The sequence below is a fragment of the Grus americana genome, chromosome 12, assembly GCF_028858705.1.
Source record: "Grus americana isolate bGruAme1 chromosome 12, bGruAme1.mat, whole genome shotgun sequence".
NCBI lineage: Eukaryota > Metazoa > Chordata > Aves > Gruiformes > Gruidae > Grus > Grus americana.
Window position 1 is genome coordinate 19,485,003 of NC_072863.1, and position 21,706 is coordinate 19,506,708.

The following is a 21,706-nucleotide window of genomic DNA, read 5'->3' on the forward strand; positions in this document are numbered from 1 at the left end:
TAATCAGATTGACTGTTAAATAGCTCCACAAATACTTTTCTTGTACTCAGTAGAAGTACTTATGTAGGCAAATACTGCTGGGCCCTGGGAAAAGTGGGAGAATCTGGGCTTCTCTGATTCAAAGGTTTATTATTAACAAAACCCTCCATTGCTCAAACCTCACAAAATGGTTTCAACTGAACAGTCACAGCACTAGTCAGAGAAAGGCACACATGTGATAAAGAAGGAGAATGAAAAAGCTTATTGACGTGTTGATACACAGCTGATAAGGAAAACAAAAACCCGCTTAAAAAAAAAAACAAACCAGTTGAGTTTTAGTCGAAGCCAGAAGCAGCATCTGGTCTCTTTTCTCTCCCAACGTCAAGAAGATGTTTGCAATGATGCTGAAGATATTTCCAATTCTAGCCATCCTGACAGGTAAGAATAACCGACTGATCGGAATAGCACTGGAATAAAGGAACTTGTTGACCTAAGAGAGCAGGTGAACCTGACTGGTAAACTAGGAGAACATTCAAGATTTATTTCAGGATGGAATGAAAATCATGTCTATAATGCTATGCCATTTTGAGGAAATCAGCAAGCTGACCACTGACTGGGAGGAGTTTTTTGCTCAAGAACAGAATTTTAGCTTTGCTAAATTAATGCTTTGCTCTAAAGCTGGGAAGAGGCAAAGAGCTCTCATGCAGAGCATTAGGATCTCTCAAGTGTTTCAAGGTCAGGTTTTCTCACATTCGGCTTTTGTCTCCTCTTGATCATATGTCCTGGGAAATGCTGCCTCAGTCCAACCCCCACCAAAAAACTTGTGGGGATGCTTAACTTTAGGCATGCAAATAATCCTTTGGATTTCCCTGAAGTTAAGTGAGGACGTAATACTTTGTGGAATCTAGGAATTATATGGTATATTAAAGATTATATATTATTCATGTTTCAAGGACATTTAATTGTGCTAAGCTTTATTTTTAATATATACAGAAGCAGACATTTTAAGTCTAATGCTCCACAAAGATGAACAGCCTCCCTATCCACTAAAGAAAATTGAAGTTAGTTTCCACATTTTCTTTTCAAGATGGAATTATCTGGTTTGGATAATTTCAATATTTTGGAATATTTTAAATAGTTGCTCCTAGTGTTTCAATGTTACCTCTCACACACACATAGAAACCCCACAGATTTTTGCCTTAGAAATGAAAAGTAATTCAGTGTTAGTACCAATACTTTTCAAAACAATGTCCTCTAATTTTGAAGTTCTGGATTTAAGACTAGCAGTGTGTTCACACTGACTGGGGGTTTCTGTAGCGGCTAGGAAAAGACCAGCAACTTGGATTTACTTCATGAGCGTTAACAACTGCATGGGACTTCAGTGAAAGTGGGCGATTCCCAATTAAATGCAATGACTTTCTCTGTAGCAAGGAAACAGTCTTACCGTAATACTGATGAGTAAAAGACATGGATCAGCTATTTTTAACAAGTTATGGTCCTGTTCACTCTAGCTTTTTTCACTGAGTGACTTCTTACTCATGCACTTTTTTTCATTTAAACCAAAAGGCATGTATGTATGAAATGGGATTACAAGTTTGAAACGGTAAACAGTGAACGAAATGCAAAGCAAAACTCCCACTAACTTCCGTGAGGAGGGAACAGGCTCTGCAAGTCCACTTTGCTCCGTTTGCAGTCAAAAGCTCCACCTTACAATTAGTGATGGCTTTAAACAGCCTCACTGGACAATGGAAGTTTGATAGGTCTGGGGTTTATCTTTTTACTAGAGCAAAGCCTATTTCAACTAAATGTATTTCTTCACAATATACAGCTTCATGGAAGCTAGAATGCTTTGTGGAGTCATTTCTGCTAAAATTAATTTCTTCTGGAAAAGCTTATAACAGTCAGGCTCTGTGGCACTCCTGACTCCAAAAACAGAGAATGATAAAGGAAATACGTGGAGCAGATGACTGGAAAATGGATGTTTTCAGTAGAATGACATTGTGTTGAAAGACCGTAGCTTTAATCCTGCAAAGAGCAGAAAATAAATACATGTAAACCTGGAAGTATTATTGTGGCAAGAAACTATCATCCTCTGACCAACTCTAATTCTTAAAGCTGAGAACAGTGAACTGAGACATCTAAAATAATATTAAACGGCTTTTATATTAGATCTCAGTAAGGATTAAGCTACTGCGAACTCACGGGACAAGCAGGACTAGCAGCCAGCACTGGGATCTTCTCTTTCCCCAAGGCAGGTTTGACACATTTAGGTCAGTCTCCAGCCATTCTTGTGAGACTGTCTTCACATATAATGTAAATCTTGCTGCAATTTAAACCTGCTAGGTCTCATCCTAGCAACCACCAACACAGAAAATAGATTATTCCCTTCTTCCTTGCAGTGAGCTTTTACTACTGAGGCCATCAAACAAGGAAAACAGACCCCAAAGAGTTCAGACTCTAGGTTCAGATAGGTTTGCATATTGTAGCAACTGGTGAATCTGCAATATTTAGACAGTTCAAAATGTCAAAATAGATTATATTTCTTTTTTAAACAATTTTTTCTCTCATAGGGCTGATAATTTGAGCAAAATACTCTTTTGGTATTACTGGAGGTTCTGCTTAAATGTTCAAAAGCAGCACCCTAACATAAGATGCATAGATATTCCATTGAGAAGAGTATTTTGTAAGTTTTGCCTCCATCATTCATACATACATTCATAAGCCTACATGAAAATTAATATTATTATAACTTGAAGTTCCCACCTTGCCTGTTTTGCATAGAAAGCTCCAAAAGACTTATGTTTTCCGTTACATTCAAAAGAAATATATTCCCCTTCAGAATCCTCAGTAGCTTTAAAACTGGACTCAGCGATCTAGCAAAACCCTGAAATTCAGACTTATTTTTCTGACAGCTCTAGCTTTGTTGCCATATGTCACCATTGCTAGTAACTTCTATGGAGGGCAGAAACAGATAAATACTGTAAGATGGTGCTTGCTTCCTTTCATTAATATGAGTGTGTAGCCAAGACTGATCGGAACACTATGGGAAAGGGCTCACAAGTTATGTTTGCTCCCTTTCTGCTTTGAGCACAACAGAAAGGGTTGATCGAGTTATCATGGAATTTCGCACAAGCCACATAATAAAAGCAGTTCCAAAAAGCTTAGTTAGACGTTTCCAATGTAAAAGCATTGGAAAAGAACAGCTTCTGCATGTAAGCCCTAAGAAATCTAAACAAAAGCAAAGTAATTAGCAAAAGTAGAGAAAGGCTGTTGGGCTCCAGCCCGGAGGAGCCTGACAGTGCCACTGAGTCAGAACCTAAGAATGTGAGACAACACTGTAGGAGATAGTGATCCACCGTAAAGGAGATCAGACATCTAAAGGAATAACTGCAAAAAAAGAGGGCAAGAAGAGTGTAAAAGAGGGCTAGACACAGCTGCCAACGAGAGTGCAAGGTGCAGGAGAGCGCTGCAAGTGCAGAAGAAAGGTTTGGTTTAGCCACGGGCTTGTAGTGAGAAGACAAGTCTCTGCAGGTGAGAACAAGTATGTTTTTAGGAACTCTGCTTTTTCAGAATACTGTTTGTTTTAAGGGCACAGGTATTCTGGGGGATTTAGTTGCTTGTTAGCTTTTACCCACTCCCAGCTTGTGATCACTAAAATTTCCACACAAAGCCCAAGGGAAACTGTACTGAAAAGGAGAACAACTAGACATGTTCTATGGGTTTCTTGGGTAAGGCAGGGAGCAAGGCACTCCCGCACGGCTCCCAGGGTCGGCCCCGGCTGATCTCTCCTCACCACACTTACTGTCCACAGGCCACGTCAGCGGTGTTGTGGTGACCGTCCCTGAGAAGACAGTGAATGTCACTACAGGTGGAAACGCAACCCTCCTCTGTACATACACGAGTTCTGAACCGCTGGGAAATTTCTTTATTCAGTGGAGCTTTTACAGTGCCAAAGAGAGCCAACTGCATACCGTAAGATATTTATTTATTATTAATATGAAGTTATATTTAAGGTATCCTTAAGTCCTCAAAGAATCTTCTTACGTTTGATAGTGTTATCCTCACTACAGACCAGGGAGGCAGGTAATGTTGGTGTTCCCACCCTACAGACAAAGGACTGGGGTGCAATGAAATTTAGGGGCAGATGCACAAAGTTACCTGGGCTCCTAATTCCTACTGGCATGCCTGAACTCCTTTAGCAATTTATGAGAAGGTACAAAAGGGATTCAGATGCTCAAACGACTTGCTCCAAGTCACACAGGAAGCGTGGAGCAAAGACCAGGTATCCAAAAATCACACAAGCGCTCCAGCCCCTGGGCCAGCTCCCTTTTCTCTTCTCTGGCAGATATTTCCTGCCATTGTGAAGGCTGCTTTCCTGGTGTGACGCCCTTGCCTCTGACAATGTGTCCCCCATTTAAGGGTCAAACGAGAGCTCCTTGACTCAGCCGCTATCATTGCTATTAGGCAGCTTAGTAAGAGAAGCAGCTCACGATAGGCTATTGGCGCGAAGTAAGCACTGAGTATTTTGGCAGGACTCCCTAGAAATTTGTCATAGCGGGACATCTGCCACAGCAAACTTGCATTGCTATTTTGCGGCATCCCGCGGGTGTCTTTGTGGCAGCAGAACAATTACAGATCAAAGGCAAATGGTCCCTGCCCTTCCTCAGACCCCGAGAGGCAGCAGAGCCAAACAGTGTCTCCCCCCAGGAATATAACGAGGCCGCATGGTGGGTTGGAGTATCGGTATCGGGACTGCAAAGGACACCAAGTACTAGACGGCTACATGCTGTAACCGCTGCCCGAGCCCCTCGTGTGGCTGTAAAGACCTTGAAGAGCAGCCTGGTCTGCCTGGAAGGAGTTGGGGATGGGATGTGTAACTTCCTACACGTACTCACACTACTGCCAGGCTTTGAGAGCTATCCATTAATTTTATGTTTTGGTGGGGAAATGAATCCATGAATCTCACTCCCAGCATAACATGGAGGGCATGAGTTCCTCAGCTCAGTCCTGGCAGGTGCTGAGCAATCAGCAGCACCTTCCTTTATAAAAAGAAATGCTGATTAGAAGATGACTGTGATTTTTTTTCCATGCCCTGGTGTCGGGCATTGGGGGTTTTCTCTCCCATTATTTTAATTCTGTTGTTCACATATTTCTTCTAGAAGTTCAATCCTCCTACTAGGTGTGTTACACCTAAGAGTTGATGTAAAGAGATTTGACTTAGAAGAGTGTCATGGACCACACTGATGATATTCTTGTCATGTTCACCGATTTCCTAATAATATTATGTTAGGTTTGCCATTGCTGATAAAGTTACACTTTCTATTTGGTTTATCAATTATAGCAGAATTAGACTGTCTGTAATTTGCAGAAGGTACAGTACGTAACATATTTGGTATTGAACGGCAATAGCCAGTATGTAAGAAACAGCAATTTAACCTAAGACAGAACTGCTCACCCTCCTGCGGTACATCATAGCCACAGATAAAGACGGTATCAGTGCTAAGTACAAACCCTGGGCCCATCCCAAATTCTGACTCTAGCTGAATGCCAGACTGACCCCTTGCCTGACTAATTGTATCAATAGTTGTTACTCATCATTTGCTTTTTTCAAGTCAAAACTATTTTATTAAATGAAGAATTATTCATGAAAGGGTGGTAGCTGCAGGTTTCCTAAGTAAGTTGTATACAGTACAATATATTACAAGTTTGATCCAGTAAGTTACACCATAAAATTTTAATCACTTGTTCAGGTGGGAAGTACAGCATTGAGATAGGATCAAGCCCATCTTCTCCAGATTAGGTTAGAGTCTCTCCGTTTTACTTGCATCAAATTTTCCATATTGCAAGACAATAGATGCAATACATTTTCTGGTCACAAACAAGAGAAATAAGCAGACTGTAGTTGCAAGTATTTTAAAGGGAGAATCAGACAGTTTGAAGAGATTCAGGAGGGGAAAACCATTTGTAAACTGTGAGCAATATGAGAAAATAGCCCCAGAGGATTATAATCATAAAATACTGTGGGTGGTTCAGAATATGCTCAACAAGAACTAAGCGATGTGAGGCTAGCAAATGTCAGGGAAACCTGATGGATCAATCCCTTCAGCCCTCGCTCCCCGCTTCTGCAGCTCCCACCGCAGGCAATGGGAAAGCTGAGCCTGTAAGGACTGTAAGAAACACTACTGGGAAAAACCGCATCTGGTTTTCTCCCTGTCTGAAACTAATTTCACGGTAAATTCACTTTCACACTGCAACACACATGCATTTGTAATGGATGATTTGCATTTTCATTAAATAAAGTCGATTCAGTCTGGAAAGGCCACGGGTTAGTGACTAATCCTGTTCTCCTTGAACACCAAGGTAAAATTTCCTTTTGCTGCAGTGCCAGTTATCCTTGGCTCGCATGCTCGGTGAGGCTCGGAGGATACCCTCCGCTCCTCTGAGCCTGCTGATGTGCTTGGAGGGGGCATGTGTGTGAAGAGCTGCAGGACTGGGGCGCTACCCTTTTTTAAGTGCTTTTAGCAACCCATTTCATCCCGTATTACTTGACTCTGTATCCTTTTACCACAACATGGCAATTCCTTACCATTTTGAACCTATTCACAATAAAATTAATCATGTTAATGCAAACACTGGGAAGAAAGGACTGTGACTGCTTTGCGGAAAATAAGGGTTAAGAAATTACACAACACAGCTGAATGTGAAATTGCATTTTCACCCTTCCTCTGAACCCACAGCAATACGAGGTTGCTATTTCTGTTTCAGGCTGGTGACTTTTCTGAGTTTCAGAAAGGACAGAGTGCCTGAAAATATACATGTTTTTCTCCTACAAGTTGAAACAAAAAAAATAATCTCTCTACAAACCTGTGTTTGCCCTGGTTACTTGGCATGCAGCTGAAGTTAAGTTTCATATTTTGTTCCAAGTAGGAAATATATGTATGGCAATGGAGGAGATTGCTAGCTTTGGCTTTCGTTGTTTAGACTCAAGAATACTAAAATGCAAGTCAAAAATATATTTAATATGCTGGTAAGATGACAAAACCAACTGATTTGAACAGACTGGCACCATACCTTACTGAATACCAGAAGAGTAGCTTGCATTTTAAGTGGGATAAAATTATTTAATTTTATGAGATATTTAGATTCTTCTAAAACGTCAGAAATAAATAAAAAACCAACCAAACAAACAAGCAAATGCTTCCCTATAAGTAGCATATATTGCCCCTGAAAAGTTTGTTGAAAATTCTGGCTTCATTCAAAATTTGCCCTTTTTTTCAGTAACTAAATGGATAACATTTTCAGCTTCCATTTTTTAAAGTAGAGACTTTCTTCCAAATATTTTGAAGATAGACTTACAATTAAAAAAAAAAAGGCAGAAAATATATCTTCTTATCCTACCTGCTACAATTTTAAATATTCCTGACATCTTAGTAAATGTTAGCTGTCTTGATTACCCTGTTATTCACATGGCCGGTATATTCGCAATAGTAAGATTAAGCAGGCGGGGATGTTCTCTGTATCGACTAGGGGAGGAGGAAATCTTGATTGTAACAAATAATGTTTATTTACATAATAGGGAATATGGCCCTTTCTCTCTACAGTGGTAGCAAATAATAGAGCAAACTGTAGAGCATTAGAATCAATTAAGGCAAATTTATGTCATTATGTGAAGCTGACTGGTGTCTTTTGCTGTTTGTTCTGGTGTTTTCATATCCTGTTCCGCCTTGCGCACCCTACACAATGCTGGTGCAGGTGCTCGACAGTTAAAAATCATGGCAGTTACACCGGAGAGGATGAAATACCACAAACAGGCTGTTCACAGACAGTACGATGAAAAGGGAGGCAGCAAAAGCGGAATGGCAGGTGTTCGCAGTGCTGTTTTGAAGAGAGTACAGCTATATATAGTTTGCAAATATAGATCTTTTTACTAATTGGAGCCTAACTCTGCTCTTTTCCTGAGAAGTTTCTCCAGTGGAAGTAACTCCCCCCATTTGAACTAAATAATGTAAATATAAACTCATGGAAAAGAGGATGCCATACATATTTTTAACTTTTTCTTCTTGCCATTTACCCCTTAGCAACATGTCTTTTTAATGATAAATTTAATTTTTAAATAATAATCCCACCCAAGGATCTTGAGAACTTTCCGATACCGAACTATCTCTATTTTAGATATAGACAAACTAAGGCAAACACTATTTATGCAGCTCACCCAGGGTAAGAGAGTACATCACAGTCTGGCCTGGTTCATAAGGTAAAGTCTCGACTCCTGCAAAGATCTACAGCCGTGCTTCATTTCATGCTCTGAGTCACTTGGCTGGCCTCAGTGTAAAGCACCTAAGTAAATGTTTGAAAGATCACAGCCTGCTGTTGACTCTGCACAGGCGAGGCTACAGCCTTGCAAAGCTAAATACAACTCCTGAACCAAAAACCAGGGCCACACCTTGAGCCTTCAGCCCAGGCCACCCACAGTTGAAGTAAGTGAAACTAGCAGAGACACTGTGTGGCTACCCAGATTTGCCCAGGGCAGAATTCCTGGGGGAAATTTTCAATTCACTAGATGAATAAAGGACATGAATGACTGTTACTTGTAAGAGAAACGGAATCACTGATAGACTTCTCATGAAAATGTTCTCGGAAAAAAAAACAAGCTTGAAATATTTGCAGTGACATTGTCACTGCTTTGGTAAAACTACTGATGGGCAATTGAGAGGGAAAGTGTTAGCAGCACACAACAGCGATAATATCTTCCATTTATTTTATATATTGGTTTTCACCCTGCCAGAGCCCTGTATTTTTTCTCATATCTGTACTACTGAGGAAGTATTGCTTAGTGGATAGGGGAAAGGAGGGTTTCGCTTACTGCAAACCATACAGAAGAGGAAGATGGCACTGTTCCCTTACGAGAAGTCTAGTCATGTCCTTACACCCAGCCTTGCAGGCCTGATGAGCCACTTTGCAAAATCATCACAGGAGCGAGCATGTTTCTGTCACGTTGTTCAGGAACAGAGATGCAAGAAGAGTGATCGGAGCACAACGGTGTCTGCTCCTTTCACCTTGAAACCCCAAATTCAGATTACCAGCAGTCCCAAGCCCAGCACAACTCTGCTGCCCAGCACAAAGCAAGGCAGAGGCATGGGCACTGGGCTACCATCTGAAAGCCAGGGGCCAGCCAGCCCTAGAAGCGTGGGGTTCCCATAAAAACTACTGAAAGAACAAATTCCTCCCCATGTAGAATGCGTAGCTCCTGAGACCTCGTCACACACTTTCAGCCACAGACAATTGAGATCACGTGCTGCAGAGGTTCTCAGTGCTGCAAGGGACACTGGCTCAGGAGCAGAGCAGTCTGTTCCAGCCCACGAGCAAAGATGAGCCTGTGCAAAGCACCTCCTGAAGCAGTAAAGGAAAACTTCCTGGGAAAGGCCTCTCTGATGCATGAGCATTTCTTTTTGCCTACAGGTGATTTTTTAAAATTGAGTTTTATCTAGCACTTAGATGACTGAGCAAGCACTTAAAAATAGCTTCATAGAACGCAGAGGCAACACCTCTGATGCAGAGGAATGGAGACGCTGTTGTCATGCCACTGCAGTCAGAGTGACTCCCTGGATGTCAGTGGGATTACTGTGGACAGCCTGTGTTATCTCTGGCACTGGGGTGACAGTCTGCAGAGAGAAGATAAAATAAACTGATACACTGAAGCAGACAATAGTGAGAACACAAAGGAAAGTGGAGACAAGTAGAAAATGATCAGGTTGTAGCTGGTGTGTTTGGAGCAAACATTAGACTTTAATCCTGCCAGCTGGGGCTAAACCATGACACTTAGTTTGCCTAATTTTAGGTAAAACTTAGAAATAAGATTGTATTGCATCTCACTATTTACAAGGGCTTGAGACATCTGCAAAATCCGCTGAACACGAGGCACCCTGCCCTTGTGAAAAGCACTGACAGTACTGATGGTGAGCTGTGTAGAGAACAGGTTCTTTGATTTTGGGGGAACATTTAAAGTCTCATTTAACTCTCAGACCAGCACATTTTTACTCAAATACAGCATTCCCCGTGTCACGGTATTCTGAGTATGGATGAAAAGTCAGTCAGTCATTGTCAAAAGATGGTGTATGTGACAGATGCACGGGGAAGATGTAGCTGGAGACACAAGGTAAGAAAAAAATACCTGCAATCCTAAGGGAAAAGGAGCTAAATAGCTTCCTCTAGATTTATGCTACTGTGAGACCTGTTATGATGTTCTGGATTAAAATCTTAAAACCAGCACATGACTGAGATAAGCTGAATCTGATGCACCACTCAGAATGTTTAACTCACCCTATTTTTTCATTGCATTTTCCTCTTATCAAAATTATTTTGGATGTAGCTGTTGTTTTTTTTTTTCCCACAGCTGTTCTAGGTGGCTGAACTAGCGCCTTCAGGAATATTCTACCCAAAGGGTCTCTGAAAAGCATGCCCACACACTAGTAGCCTCTGGGCTGAATGTGAGCAAGTCTGGATAGCCCAAATTTCAGGCTACATATTTACATAGGGGAAAAAAAAATCACCCTGGATCTCCTTTCTAGAATATAACATTTTGAGATGTGATGGATACAGCTAAATTGACTGCTGGCTTACTCTCAGCTGTCAGCTCAATGTCCCAGCCATAATCCATTCCAAACTCTCTGACTGCAGTGGGATTCCTGTCTCACCACAAAGTACAGGGTACAACCCACAGATTCACAAATTCACAGTTGTACATTGGTACAACTCAATGTAAATTGAGGTCTAATAATAACTGCTGAAAAGCAGTTGCACTAAACGCACTGAGAAAACACATTTGTGCTTGATGCGCTGTAGAAATTATTCACTAATAGTTCAGCCACAAGAATGATCCTGTGAGAACATGAAAGAGCTGCTCCTCAAAAGTATTTCGCATCAGTTAAAGCTGCTGAATGATTAATCCTCTAAAGGCTTCTGACTCCATCCCTTTCTTCTTCTACCAATGTGCAATTGTGACAAGAGGCTTCTAGTCATTATTAACATCCTGAATTACCCATGCAAGAATCCCAGTAATGCAGGACATAATATCCCTACTACAGTCTGTCAGATCAGAGTTTTGACAAAAATGTGTGAAAAGAAGCTGTGGATGAAAAAAGGCATTTGGGCCCAGACTCAGTCACGTGACACACATCAAAGAAACCAACGCATGTGTGAGCATTTGCTTTCTTATCTAGCCGAATTCAGAATCTGAGCCTTGGGCTTTAATTAACACTTTGAGTGTGCGGCATTTGTTCACTAATTAGATGGTAAGATGCTTAAGGGAGTGATGAATGCTTTTTTCCCTTGTTTTTATTTTAGAAATTCTGTCTGTACTCAGAATTCAAAAAGAGATGTTGTCAAATCAGTAAAGTTGCATTTATCAGTAGAAAGAGACTTTAACGGTTCTTTTTCTAGTAGCTTGAGAAAATGTCAAACAGAAAATGATAAAACAACCCAGTGATGAAGCCCTCTGAATGCCTGAGCTTTGGAGTTCTCTGGGTAAAGACACAGATGCTGAATACATCAGCCTAGAGAAACGTCATTAAACAGGATGCTATAGCTTTGCATCTGCTGGTAGGGGAAAGTGTGAAGGTGCTGGGGGAGGGAAGACAGGTACTGGAAAGGAAGTCATGTCCTGAAACTATCCCCCAGGCAGGAAATTAAGAGTACTGTGGAGATTAAGTGGGACATTTTGTATCACATCTTCAAGTACATCTCATCTTACAATTCTGATATCCAGATGTACTAGGCGTGTAGAACAATTGTGATGCAAGGACACCAGGAGATGGGGGGTGGGAGGAATATTGACCTGGAAATTATGAATGAGTCCATCCAAAGGCATTTGAAAGACAGACACATATTTATGCAAATTCTAGTATGTATTTGTCCTGCCCCAAGAAGAAAGGAAGCAGATGGAGGCATGTTTCTTCTACTTTACTGCCTGCTTTTTCACACACGCCCTCCACCACCTAAACAAGATCTTTCTATAGAAGTTGTATAAAGAAAACCTGTAGGTGGGTTTCTCACTCTCTGCCAAACATCTGGCAGCCTTTGAAAAGCCTCAACTCAGCGTCAGCTTTGCCAACTGCTTCCTCTTCAGGCGAATACTTTCCTCATCATCACAGTAGAAGAGGAGCAGCCTTCCCATCAATCAGGCTAAAGGAGAAGAAAAGGACACGTGATCTCATGCGCCAGATCCTTCAGAATTGGGGACACAAATTATCTTGTCTCCAGCATCTGGAGTGCACTGAGATTAACGACATTTTCTTCCAAACGAGTATGATCGTTCCCAATTCCCTGTTCTGTTTGTAACCCAGCTCCCCCAAACAGGTACGCGAATAATTGACTCAACTGCCTTGGGAGGCTACAAGCCCAAATCCTTCTCTTGGTAGCAGCAGAAACTGTGACTGTGGAAACGCAGAGTAACTATCCCACTGCCTTGGAGAGCCCAGGAGGACGGCTGCTGACATTAGTGGCTTTAGGCACTGCCTGGCTCACAGGCTGAATAACCAACTGAACTGCAATCCTTTCTAAGGTCAGGGAGATGTTTTCTGGGCAACTTCACTGTTTGGCAGAAACTGTTTTTTTCAGACTGTGGAGTTATTAGGGACAACATTTCTAGGAGTGATAATCTCCACTCTTTTTTTCTGTCAGTTGTTTGATTAGTCATCCCAGGCAGCTGCTCCCATGAAATGTGAAAAGGCACCATTATATAAAAACTTGCATGAGCAAACTAGCTGGTAATGAGAAGCAGCGACCATTACTGCATCCTCAATATTGTTTTTACACTGGTAAATCATCGGCTTCACTACAGTTGCTCATTATTTGCCTGAGGACGTAAAAAGCTTATTTTTTCAAGAGAAGCACAGCAGATTTCTTTCGTATTTTTTTACATTCAAGATGCTGCACTTTAAATATGCTTATCACATCAAATTAAAAAGGCTTCCAGGAAAAGTCTACCATTGACTAAATTTACAGTTTTCCCATACAGACATTTTAGGGACATTTTAGGTAAAATGGAAAGAAATGTCAATGAGATGTGTGTCTGTAGGAGGGAACATTAGCTGTCAGTAGTTGCCCAAAAATAAAGTGTCTTCTGTATCTTTAACAGAAAACAACTTTTTTTACTTTTGAGACAGAACATTTTTGCAAAGATTTTCATTTCAGTTTTTTGAAAGGCACAAACAAGGACAGCATAAAACCACTTTGAATAAGGGTTTAAAATACCCATTTTGAGTGTATTGTTTAAAATGGGCTATGAATTCACAGCCAATTAACTGAAACATGTTCCTCTTAAATGAAATTTCCTGTGTACACAATCCAGTCATACCTCTGGGACAAGATATACACTCAGTAATTAATCACAACATTACTCAGCCTTTTTGGTGTTTACCACCTTCCTTCAGGCAATGAACTCCAGAGCTAGTGAGATATGCATCACAGAGGAGCAGAAGAACAGAGAACAGGCAGGAACCTGCAGAGGAACTGAATGCATTTCCTTGAGATGTTCCACTGCCCTTATGTTCATAGCTGGAAAAAACAACCCAGAAAGATTCTTTTTAAATCCATGAAGAGAACAAATATTCTCTGCTGTGTTGACACCTGCCTCAGATTTAACAGTGTACACAAAATCTGTTCTCTGCATGCATTCATACAGGAAGAAAGAACACAGAGGATTAATTTTTCAGTGCATTGTATGAGGGCTTAGACACGTAATTCACCCTGACTTCAGATCAAATATACCGAGGAGCGCTTGCTCCTCTATAATGTTTACTGGCATGCCCTGACTGCATTTAAGACTTCTTGTAGTGCTAGTCCTCTTTCCCAGGAACGTGTGCTATAGCTAAGCTAGCGCTCAGTGGGCAGCTTCTGCTACTGTTTACTCTCACATAAATCCCAGATCACTCTAAGGTAGACTGAGTAGAATTTAGCCCCTTTTATCAATAATCAGGCCTTTTAGTAGGATATAATGGGCTTGCCTCTCCTCTCATGCTGCTGCAAGTCACGCATTACTTCATTTAAGTCATTGTACAACTTAATTTCACATTAGTGCAAAGAGCTGATGGAAGCTGTTTCCCTACCCCACTCAAACAGATGCAGTTGATCGAAAGGAGATGCAAATCCAGCCCATCACTGCTGAGATCAATACAGGAACATCAGCCTAAGAGGAGCCTGAAGTCAGAAGTCATAGTTCTTGTGACTTGGGACTCTTGCAAGAAACAGTGTATAACACTCTGTTGTTGCTCATACTCAGATAAAGGTAGAATGAAACAAGTGAGGCCAGCGTGTTTTCGTAATTACAGTTTTTTGAATGAGCAATTTGCTTAAACCAAATGCCCTATTTTGTACGCTCTCCTTCCTTGGGGAATACGAGGGTGTACATCCAGACTCAAGTTTTGCAATAGAGGTCTAGATGTCTCTACACATTCACAAAGCATAAAATCAGTTTTAAAACTGACAGCATTCCATGCAAAGGAAACTGGAGAGTCTATCCAGCAGACTTTCTAACCTGGTATGCCACTGTGCTAACACTGGACCTCTTAAGCTTCCTCACCGCAACAACCAGTTTTCCACATGTTGGCAATGCAGTAGTGTAGCTTTGGTATTCAGAGCCCTGCTTCAATTGTACCTGGTGTTTGTAATCCTGGGGCAGGGAGAGATAAAGTCTGGCTGGAAAGTAGGCAAAATTGCACTTGAGATGGGGCCAAGCTGCAGTACTGGAGCTGGTGGTGCTGTGCAGTCTGGGTTCTGACCTTCATTTCAAAGCCTTGTCATTGTAGAAACCAGTTATGCTCTGGCAGTTTTGGGGTGTAGCTTGCCTTAAGCTAATAAAGGCTTTCAGATAACATTGCTTAATGACTTCAGTCAACACCGTATCAGGGTGGATAAATAGAATTAAGAATAAATATTCTTAATTCAAAATGCAATCAGTTGATCCGCAAAGTAAAGCAAATTATACTTCTTGCCTGAGGATCTGCGGCGTCCCTAAAGGCAGGGAACTTTGACCAAAAGGAAATTTTGATACTAGTCAAGTGTGAATGGCATTTCATAGGAGTTTGGGAAGCACTGAGGCCAACAGGTATTCTTGACTTCCACCTCTGGTATAAACTCAAAAAACTAAGATAGTCCATGACACTGTCTCTGACTCTGATTACACAAACAAGGAGAACAGCACAGTTGCTCTAATTGATGATTCTGCTGGTGTTCTCATACTGCACTTTTATTGCTTCCAAATTTACTGCCAACAGATCAGGTGCCTTGTTTGCATAGACCTTATATCCTGTGGACTCATTTCAGTTCTCTGTTTGCTAGCTTTTGTATTTGGAAAGTTCTGCAGCCATCCACTTTTTGCAATGACAGGTCCATTCTTGTCACAATCTTCTACTGAGCCGCTTATTAATAATACCACAAATTATCAGTGCTTCAATTAGTACCACTAGTCATTGTGCATGACTTAGCATTTTTTCACAGAATTGTCATATGATGGTCAATGGTCTCACCTTTGTTTTTGCAAATGCATCAGTCTGTGACTGGAGTATCCACAAAGAACTAGCTACTATGCATTTACCCAATTAAAAAATCCCATTTCTGAAAAGCTTGTCTTTTAAGAACCACTAGAAATATATATTCAAATGTACCATGTTTGCATCTCTGCTTTCTCAGGGGAGGGGGTAGGAAAGGGGGAGGGACATTGCTTGGCTTAATCAGAAATCAACTATATTCCAATTATGAGTACCAAACAAAGCAGCAGTAAGATCTCTTGTTATTAAACTAACAATTGATTCTTTATCACAGATCTATTATTATTCAGGAGGCCAGTCTTACTCCTATGGAGAGTTTAAGAACAGGATAACAGCTGCAACAGGTCCGGGGAATGCATCAATAACAATCTCCAACATGCAGCCCTCAGACACGGGTTCCTATACTTGTGAAGTTTTCAGCCCGCAGGGTGATGCTGGACAGAGTCAAAAATCTGTGATTGTCAGCGTGCTGGGTAAGCGCCTTTCCTCTCTATTGCTGTATTGTAGTTTTCCCTCATTATGAAACACTGAATTCACAGCTCAAAATATGTAGGAGCAGAGGGAGTAAGAGAACTGGGATAAACAAGGCCCGTGATGCAGAGAAAGGGCTCGCTGATGCACTGACGCAGAGAGTTTTTCCAAGGGCTCTGGAGGCAGGCAGAGCCTGGGCTGCCCTCTAGCTTCCAGACAAAGCAGACCTGATACCACTCCGCAGCCACCCTTGCGTGATCCACAGTGAAATCTCATTCTCCCATGAGTGGCCTTCAGATTCACTTTGTGCCCTCAAAATGCTACCTAATGTAAGCAGGTAAGTGGGTAGCTGGAATTACCCAACTTCACTATTTTCATGTTGGAAAACAAAGTGATACTAACTTTGATTAAAATAAAACGTCTTTTTAGCCGAGTGACTTCTCTCTGAAGTTTCCTTTCCTTCTTCTTTTCCTTCTTCCTTTCCTTCTTCCTTTCCTTTCCTTTCCTTTCCTTTCCTTTCCTTTCCTTTCCTTTCCTTTCCTTTCCTTTCCTTTCCTTTCCTTTCCTTTCCTTTCCTTTCCTTTCCTTTCCTTTCCTTTCCTTTCCTTTCCTTTCCTTTCCTTTCCTTTCCTCTCCTCTCCTCTCCTCTCCTCTCCTCTCCTCTCCTCTCCTCTCCTCTCCTCTCCTCTCCTCTCCTCTCCTCTTTCCTCTTTCCTCTTTCCTCTTTCCTCTTTCCTCTTTCCTCTTTCCTCTTTCCTCTTTCCTCTTTCCTCTTTCCTCTTTCCTTTCATTTCCATTTCTTTTAGGATAATCCAGCCCCAGCAAAGACCAAAATTTTACTAATTTTACCTAATGTCGATCATGGTGACTTGCATAAATCCGGGGAGAGGCAGCAGTACAGCCCAAGGGTTCTGGCTCACCCCAACTCCCAGAAACTCTAGAAACTTAGTATGCGTTGGATGGAAGTAGTACAAAGTCTCTTTTGGCTGGAACTAAGCAATAGTTCAACCACGAACAGGCAGGACAGAAAGGATGAAAAGCAGTGGAATGAGGTATTTTATTTCCTAATAAGATAAAAGTTTATACTAACCCCATCTAATCATTGCTTTTATATTGAGAATTCATACCTGGGCAGAGCGACAAACCAATGAGACAAACCATGAGAACGTGATTCCAACATCATTTGCCTATCTGCCAAGGATAAGAAAAGACTTTTTTAAACTCAGTCCCTGAAAAATCAAGGTGCTACTGTTAATTCTCATCTAAAATGCCCCAAACAGTAAATCTTGGAGCAGTTGATTAGGAGATGTACTTTTCACATAAAAAACCAAGACAGGTTTTTCATTTATGCACACAAAATTGGGCTGTGTTAATTGCTGGTATAGTTCCACTGACAGTACTCTGAAGAACCACAACAGTGTATCTTTACGTAGGAAATGAAAAATAATAGGTGTAAGTGAAGACAGAATCTTCTCCTGTGTACAAAGTGAGGAAATGCTATCAAAACAGATATATTTTTAACAGAACTGTAGTTAATTTATTTCCTCCACAACTGAAGAATCAGGTCTTGATCCTCTCCCTTTATGTGGAAAAGTTCCTGCTGTGTCCCTAAAGAAAATGATGCCACTATGTGGCAGAACGGTGTATGACGAACAGTGATTGGTCCATTATAATTACAGTAATTGATAGTCTTCATCTCAACACCTCCATAATAATAGTTAGCATGCAAATGGAAGAAAAGATAAAAAAATGTATCCTAGGCGATGTACATATAATTACTCATTTATGTTATTCAAATCTTTACGGGACAGCCTTTGGTCAGAGCCATAAAGAAGACTCTGCTCTCGAATGCAATTCTGTAGGTGGGGTTCAATTCTTTACTTATAGCAGCACAGTACCAGAAGTTGAGGTGGATGCTTGCAGCCCCGGCTATGAACTCACGATGTCTCTGTTCTCCTCATTGTTATTTCACAGTCAAACCATCAAAACCTTTCTGCAAAATAGAAGGAATGCCTGAAAAAGGCCATCTAATCTACCTCTTATGCAAATGTGAAGAAGGATTGCCTCACCCTACCTACCGCTGGTACAAAGTACACGAGAACACCCTCAAGCCTGTGACTGAACAACTTAGTACGTAACTACAGGACTACCGTACCATGTTCCAGATCTGGAATTCCATAATACCAGCCATTTCAAATACTGTGTATCACACAGGGTAGTTAAAACTTATCCTCCTCTTCTGACGGTCAATGTCACAGAATTGTATTTTTACTTATTCAAATCGACTGATAGCTGTCACAAACACAGGATGATTTTTCTAATTGTTTTAATAAAAATTGTGTGGTGTGGTAAAGTCCTGTCTATGCCATTACTTTAAATTGTTAAAAAGGGAGAAATGTTTATGGCTTTATATCTCCCTTCCCTCGGAATTATGAGTGAACTTATACTCAGAATAAGTTAAGTCAATTTGTCATTCAGGTGCTAAGACCGCCATCCCGAAAATCTTCAGTACCTGTGACATTTTCATTTGTGAAGTTGCACTGACAATAGCATCAATGTGGGTAAAACATCAGGCAGACAGACTGATTTGCAGAGTAAGCGTCAACTTCTCATGTTCTAATACACTCCTGCAGAATCCGCTGTAGTAATTTTCATAAAGGTAAATGTTTTTTATTTAAAAAATATAAAAAACCCAAATGAATGAATAATTGGAGAACCTTGTTTCTAATCTCTTAATAGCTCTCAATATTACCAACTAAAGAAAACCATTTGCCTCTACAGTATACAAAGGGTAACCTGCACCTGCTCTGTTTGTCACAGATCCAAACTCTGGCATTCTTTACATTGGCAATCTCACCACCTTCGAAACTGGGTATTACCGGTGCATAGCCAGCAACGTCCTGGGGAACAGCACCTGTGAGCTTGACCTGACTGCTAACCGTAAGTTTAATGCACGAAAGTAATCACTTATTTGATGTATGACACGCACAGTTTGCAGAAAAATGCTGTAACTTTAAAGCATAGATTTTTTTGAAGTAAAAACAGAATGGGCTTTGGAGAGCTCTGGAGTTTTCATCCAGGCATGCCCAGAATTTACATTCACCTAAACAACTCATTTCCCATCTCCAGCTTTGTTTCCCACTGGGAACAGGAGCTGAACCTGGCTCTGACTGCAGAACCTTTACTGAGAACTGACAGGGAGTTTAGAGCAATTTCTTCCAGCCAACACTCCGAGTGAGGTCCCCCTGTCCCAGAATGTACAACCATCAATGAAATGTGGTAGTACAAGGACTGGGGCACCACAGATGTGACCACTAGCTAAAAATACTGCAGTCATGGAAAAATACCTTATCCTGACTGTTCTCAAGCAGTGGTCAACCATACCTGCATGCAGATTTTTAATGTAACCAGTAACATGTAACAAGAGCCAAGCACATGTTGTACAACCAGCCATGAGAGATTTCCCTGAAACGGTCACTCAATTACTCAGTGGTCTATAAAATGAGAATCTCAGGCCAGAGCTAGAAGAAGCTGTATTGAAGTGGAAATAGAAGGTTTTGGGGGCTCACGAATGATCAGAGCATACATTTTACATCTCAGCTGAAAGGCAGAGATAAAGGCAACCTGAATTTCAGAATTTGTTTGCAAGGACTGAAGAGCAAAGGCTTTCAACTATTGCCAGTGTTAACATCCTAATGTTTCCCTTAGCCAGGCATAAACATGAGGTTTGTTGGGGTAGGGAGCTAACTCAAGAAAGGAGGCAGCAAAGGTCATAGGGATTTTGCTATAATACTACTTTTTAAAAAGTTGAGTAATCTATTTTTCTTTCCAGATTCAGACAGTGGTATTGTTGCTGGAGCATTAATTGGAGCAATTCTGGCAGCTGTTATCATTTGCATTATCGTCTGGGTCTTAACCAAGAAGGCAAAGAATAAGAAGTCATCAAGTAATGAGATGCAGTAAGAGTTTCTGTTTGTTTCATTTTTTATGTAAAGCACTGCTGATAATCCAGAACTAAAGTAAAATGTAATTACTGGAAACATTTTTGAAGGGTAAATAAACCCTTTTTGAAGGGTTTTTTTTTTGAGAAAACTTCCAGAGTGAGAATATTTTGTGTGACTTTAAGCTGTTGCTCTTGTAACAGAAGTTGCCATTCCCCTCTTCCCTATGTTTACGGGCAGCTACCACTTAGCAGTTTCTAAAGTAGTAAAGTAAATGTGTTTTAAACAACACAAACTAAAAGCGGCAAGTTGGAAAAACAGTTTTGAATATTTAAAAGTTAAGGGTGACTGTTAATGGCAGGTGGAGGAAGTAAAAAAAGGAATAGCAGCTAAGGGTTGCCTCAGCAAATTTACTGGGATTGTACGTTACTGGATTTACACACAGAGGGTTCAGTTCAATGCTACTTGAAACTACAGGACACACACTTGGGATACTCTAAGGCATCTCAAATGGCAGGAGACACAAGGTTTGGGCAACAGGATGGAGCCCAGAATGTCCATTTTGATTCTGCTCTGCAAATGTCTTTTCCTCTGTGCTTTGGTTGTTCATTTTTCCCTTAAATTGCCAAATCTTCAGAATAGGGATAATCCTATATGCTATACAGACTGTCTTTAGCCCTATGATGTTAAATGCTAAATGAATACAGGCAGCTGAGGCCAGAAAAAAATATTATGTCATCTGGACACTTCCCTATAGCACAGGTCTAAGACTTCCTAATACAGAATTCTGCTAATCCAGACCAGTGGCCAGTCACTCGTGCACCTGATTTCTGCTTTGAATTGATGTGGCATTAACATCTAATTTTGTGCTTGGATCCTAATAAATCTTAATACATTGAATTAATCCACTAGCATCCGACATTTTTTACACGTGAAAGTGCTTAAAAATTGGGAGTTGGTTTATTGTTGTTTTGATAAGATAAATGGAATTCATACCTGTTACTAAAAATATTTTTCTAGATTTCAGCCTTTTCATAGCTCTTCTCTAAATGCACTCTATTTTTAATGCACTTGAAAAGGACACCAGATCTGCACGGAAGTTCCCAGGAAGCTCACACCAAGCTTGTTTTGCCACCCCTTCTCTGACGCTGTTTGCCAGCACTCAGTTTCCCACTCTGCTTTCCTGGCCTAGCGTTTAAACTTACTAAAATCCTTTTTATTCTAATATCACTTAAACCAGTGATGCAGATCAGTCTTATTACCTAACACTCTGTCACTCTTTCTGTCTTAGCAGCAGTGATGTTGTAGCCTTTCCACGTGCTTTTGGAACAGTCATAATAATATAGGAGTTACTGTTTAGACAACAAAACTACAGAGACTCATTCTTTTGAAAGACTCTAGTGTAGATGGGAGTTTAACACATGCAATCACAATCCTCATCCTGTCTTCCTGCAGAGAAATGGCTCAGAAACAATCCAATGCAGAGTATGTTCAGGTACCTAACGAAGAAAACGTTCCTGTGACCACAGCTCCATCAAACAATGCGACAAATGAATACCCTAGCGTTGATGAAACGGCTGCCTCTGGAACACTTGAAAATGAGGAGAATCAAGAAGCAGAAAAAGAAGACATAGCCTAGATTTTTACTACAATTTTCCTTGTCAGCTTTGGACCCCTTTATACAAAAATTGTTGTCATTGAATTAACACAGAAGCATGACTAAAACTTAAATGGGCATTTGTATTGTGAATCACTGGGCTGGAGATTGAA

At 40.8% G+C, this 21,706-nt stretch overlaps 2 protein-coding genes across 4 annotated transcripts in view; one reads left to right on the plus strand and one right to left on the minus strand.

Moving 5' to 3' along the window:
• The window catches only part of LOC129211826 (synaptotagmin-like protein 1), an 85,288-nt gene that overhangs the window by 61,226 nt on the left and 2,356 nt on the right, over positions 1-21,706 (minus strand). The gene's annotated exons all lie outside the window — the stretch shown is intronic.
• Positions 189-21,598, plus strand: VSIG1 (V-set and immunoglobulin domain containing 1). 2 transcript variants are annotated; one of them, XM_054839510.1, is made up of 8 exons: positions 189-417; positions 3,791-3,951; positions 10,028-10,135; positions 15,799-15,997; positions 17,970-18,125; positions 18,816-18,935; positions 19,828-19,954; positions 21,392-21,598. In XM_054839510.1, the coding sequence occupies exons 1-8, from the start codon at positions 369-371 to the stop codon at positions 21,573-21,575; spliced, it is 1,104 nt and encodes a 367-aa protein (XP_054695485.1). In that variant the 5' UTR covers positions 189-368; the 3' UTR covers positions 21,576-21,598. The 2 variants fall into 2 exon arrangements, with proteins under 2 accessions (XP_054695485.1, XP_054695487.1); XM_054839512.1 differs by lacking the exon at positions 10,028-10,135 and having other exon boundaries at positions 193-417.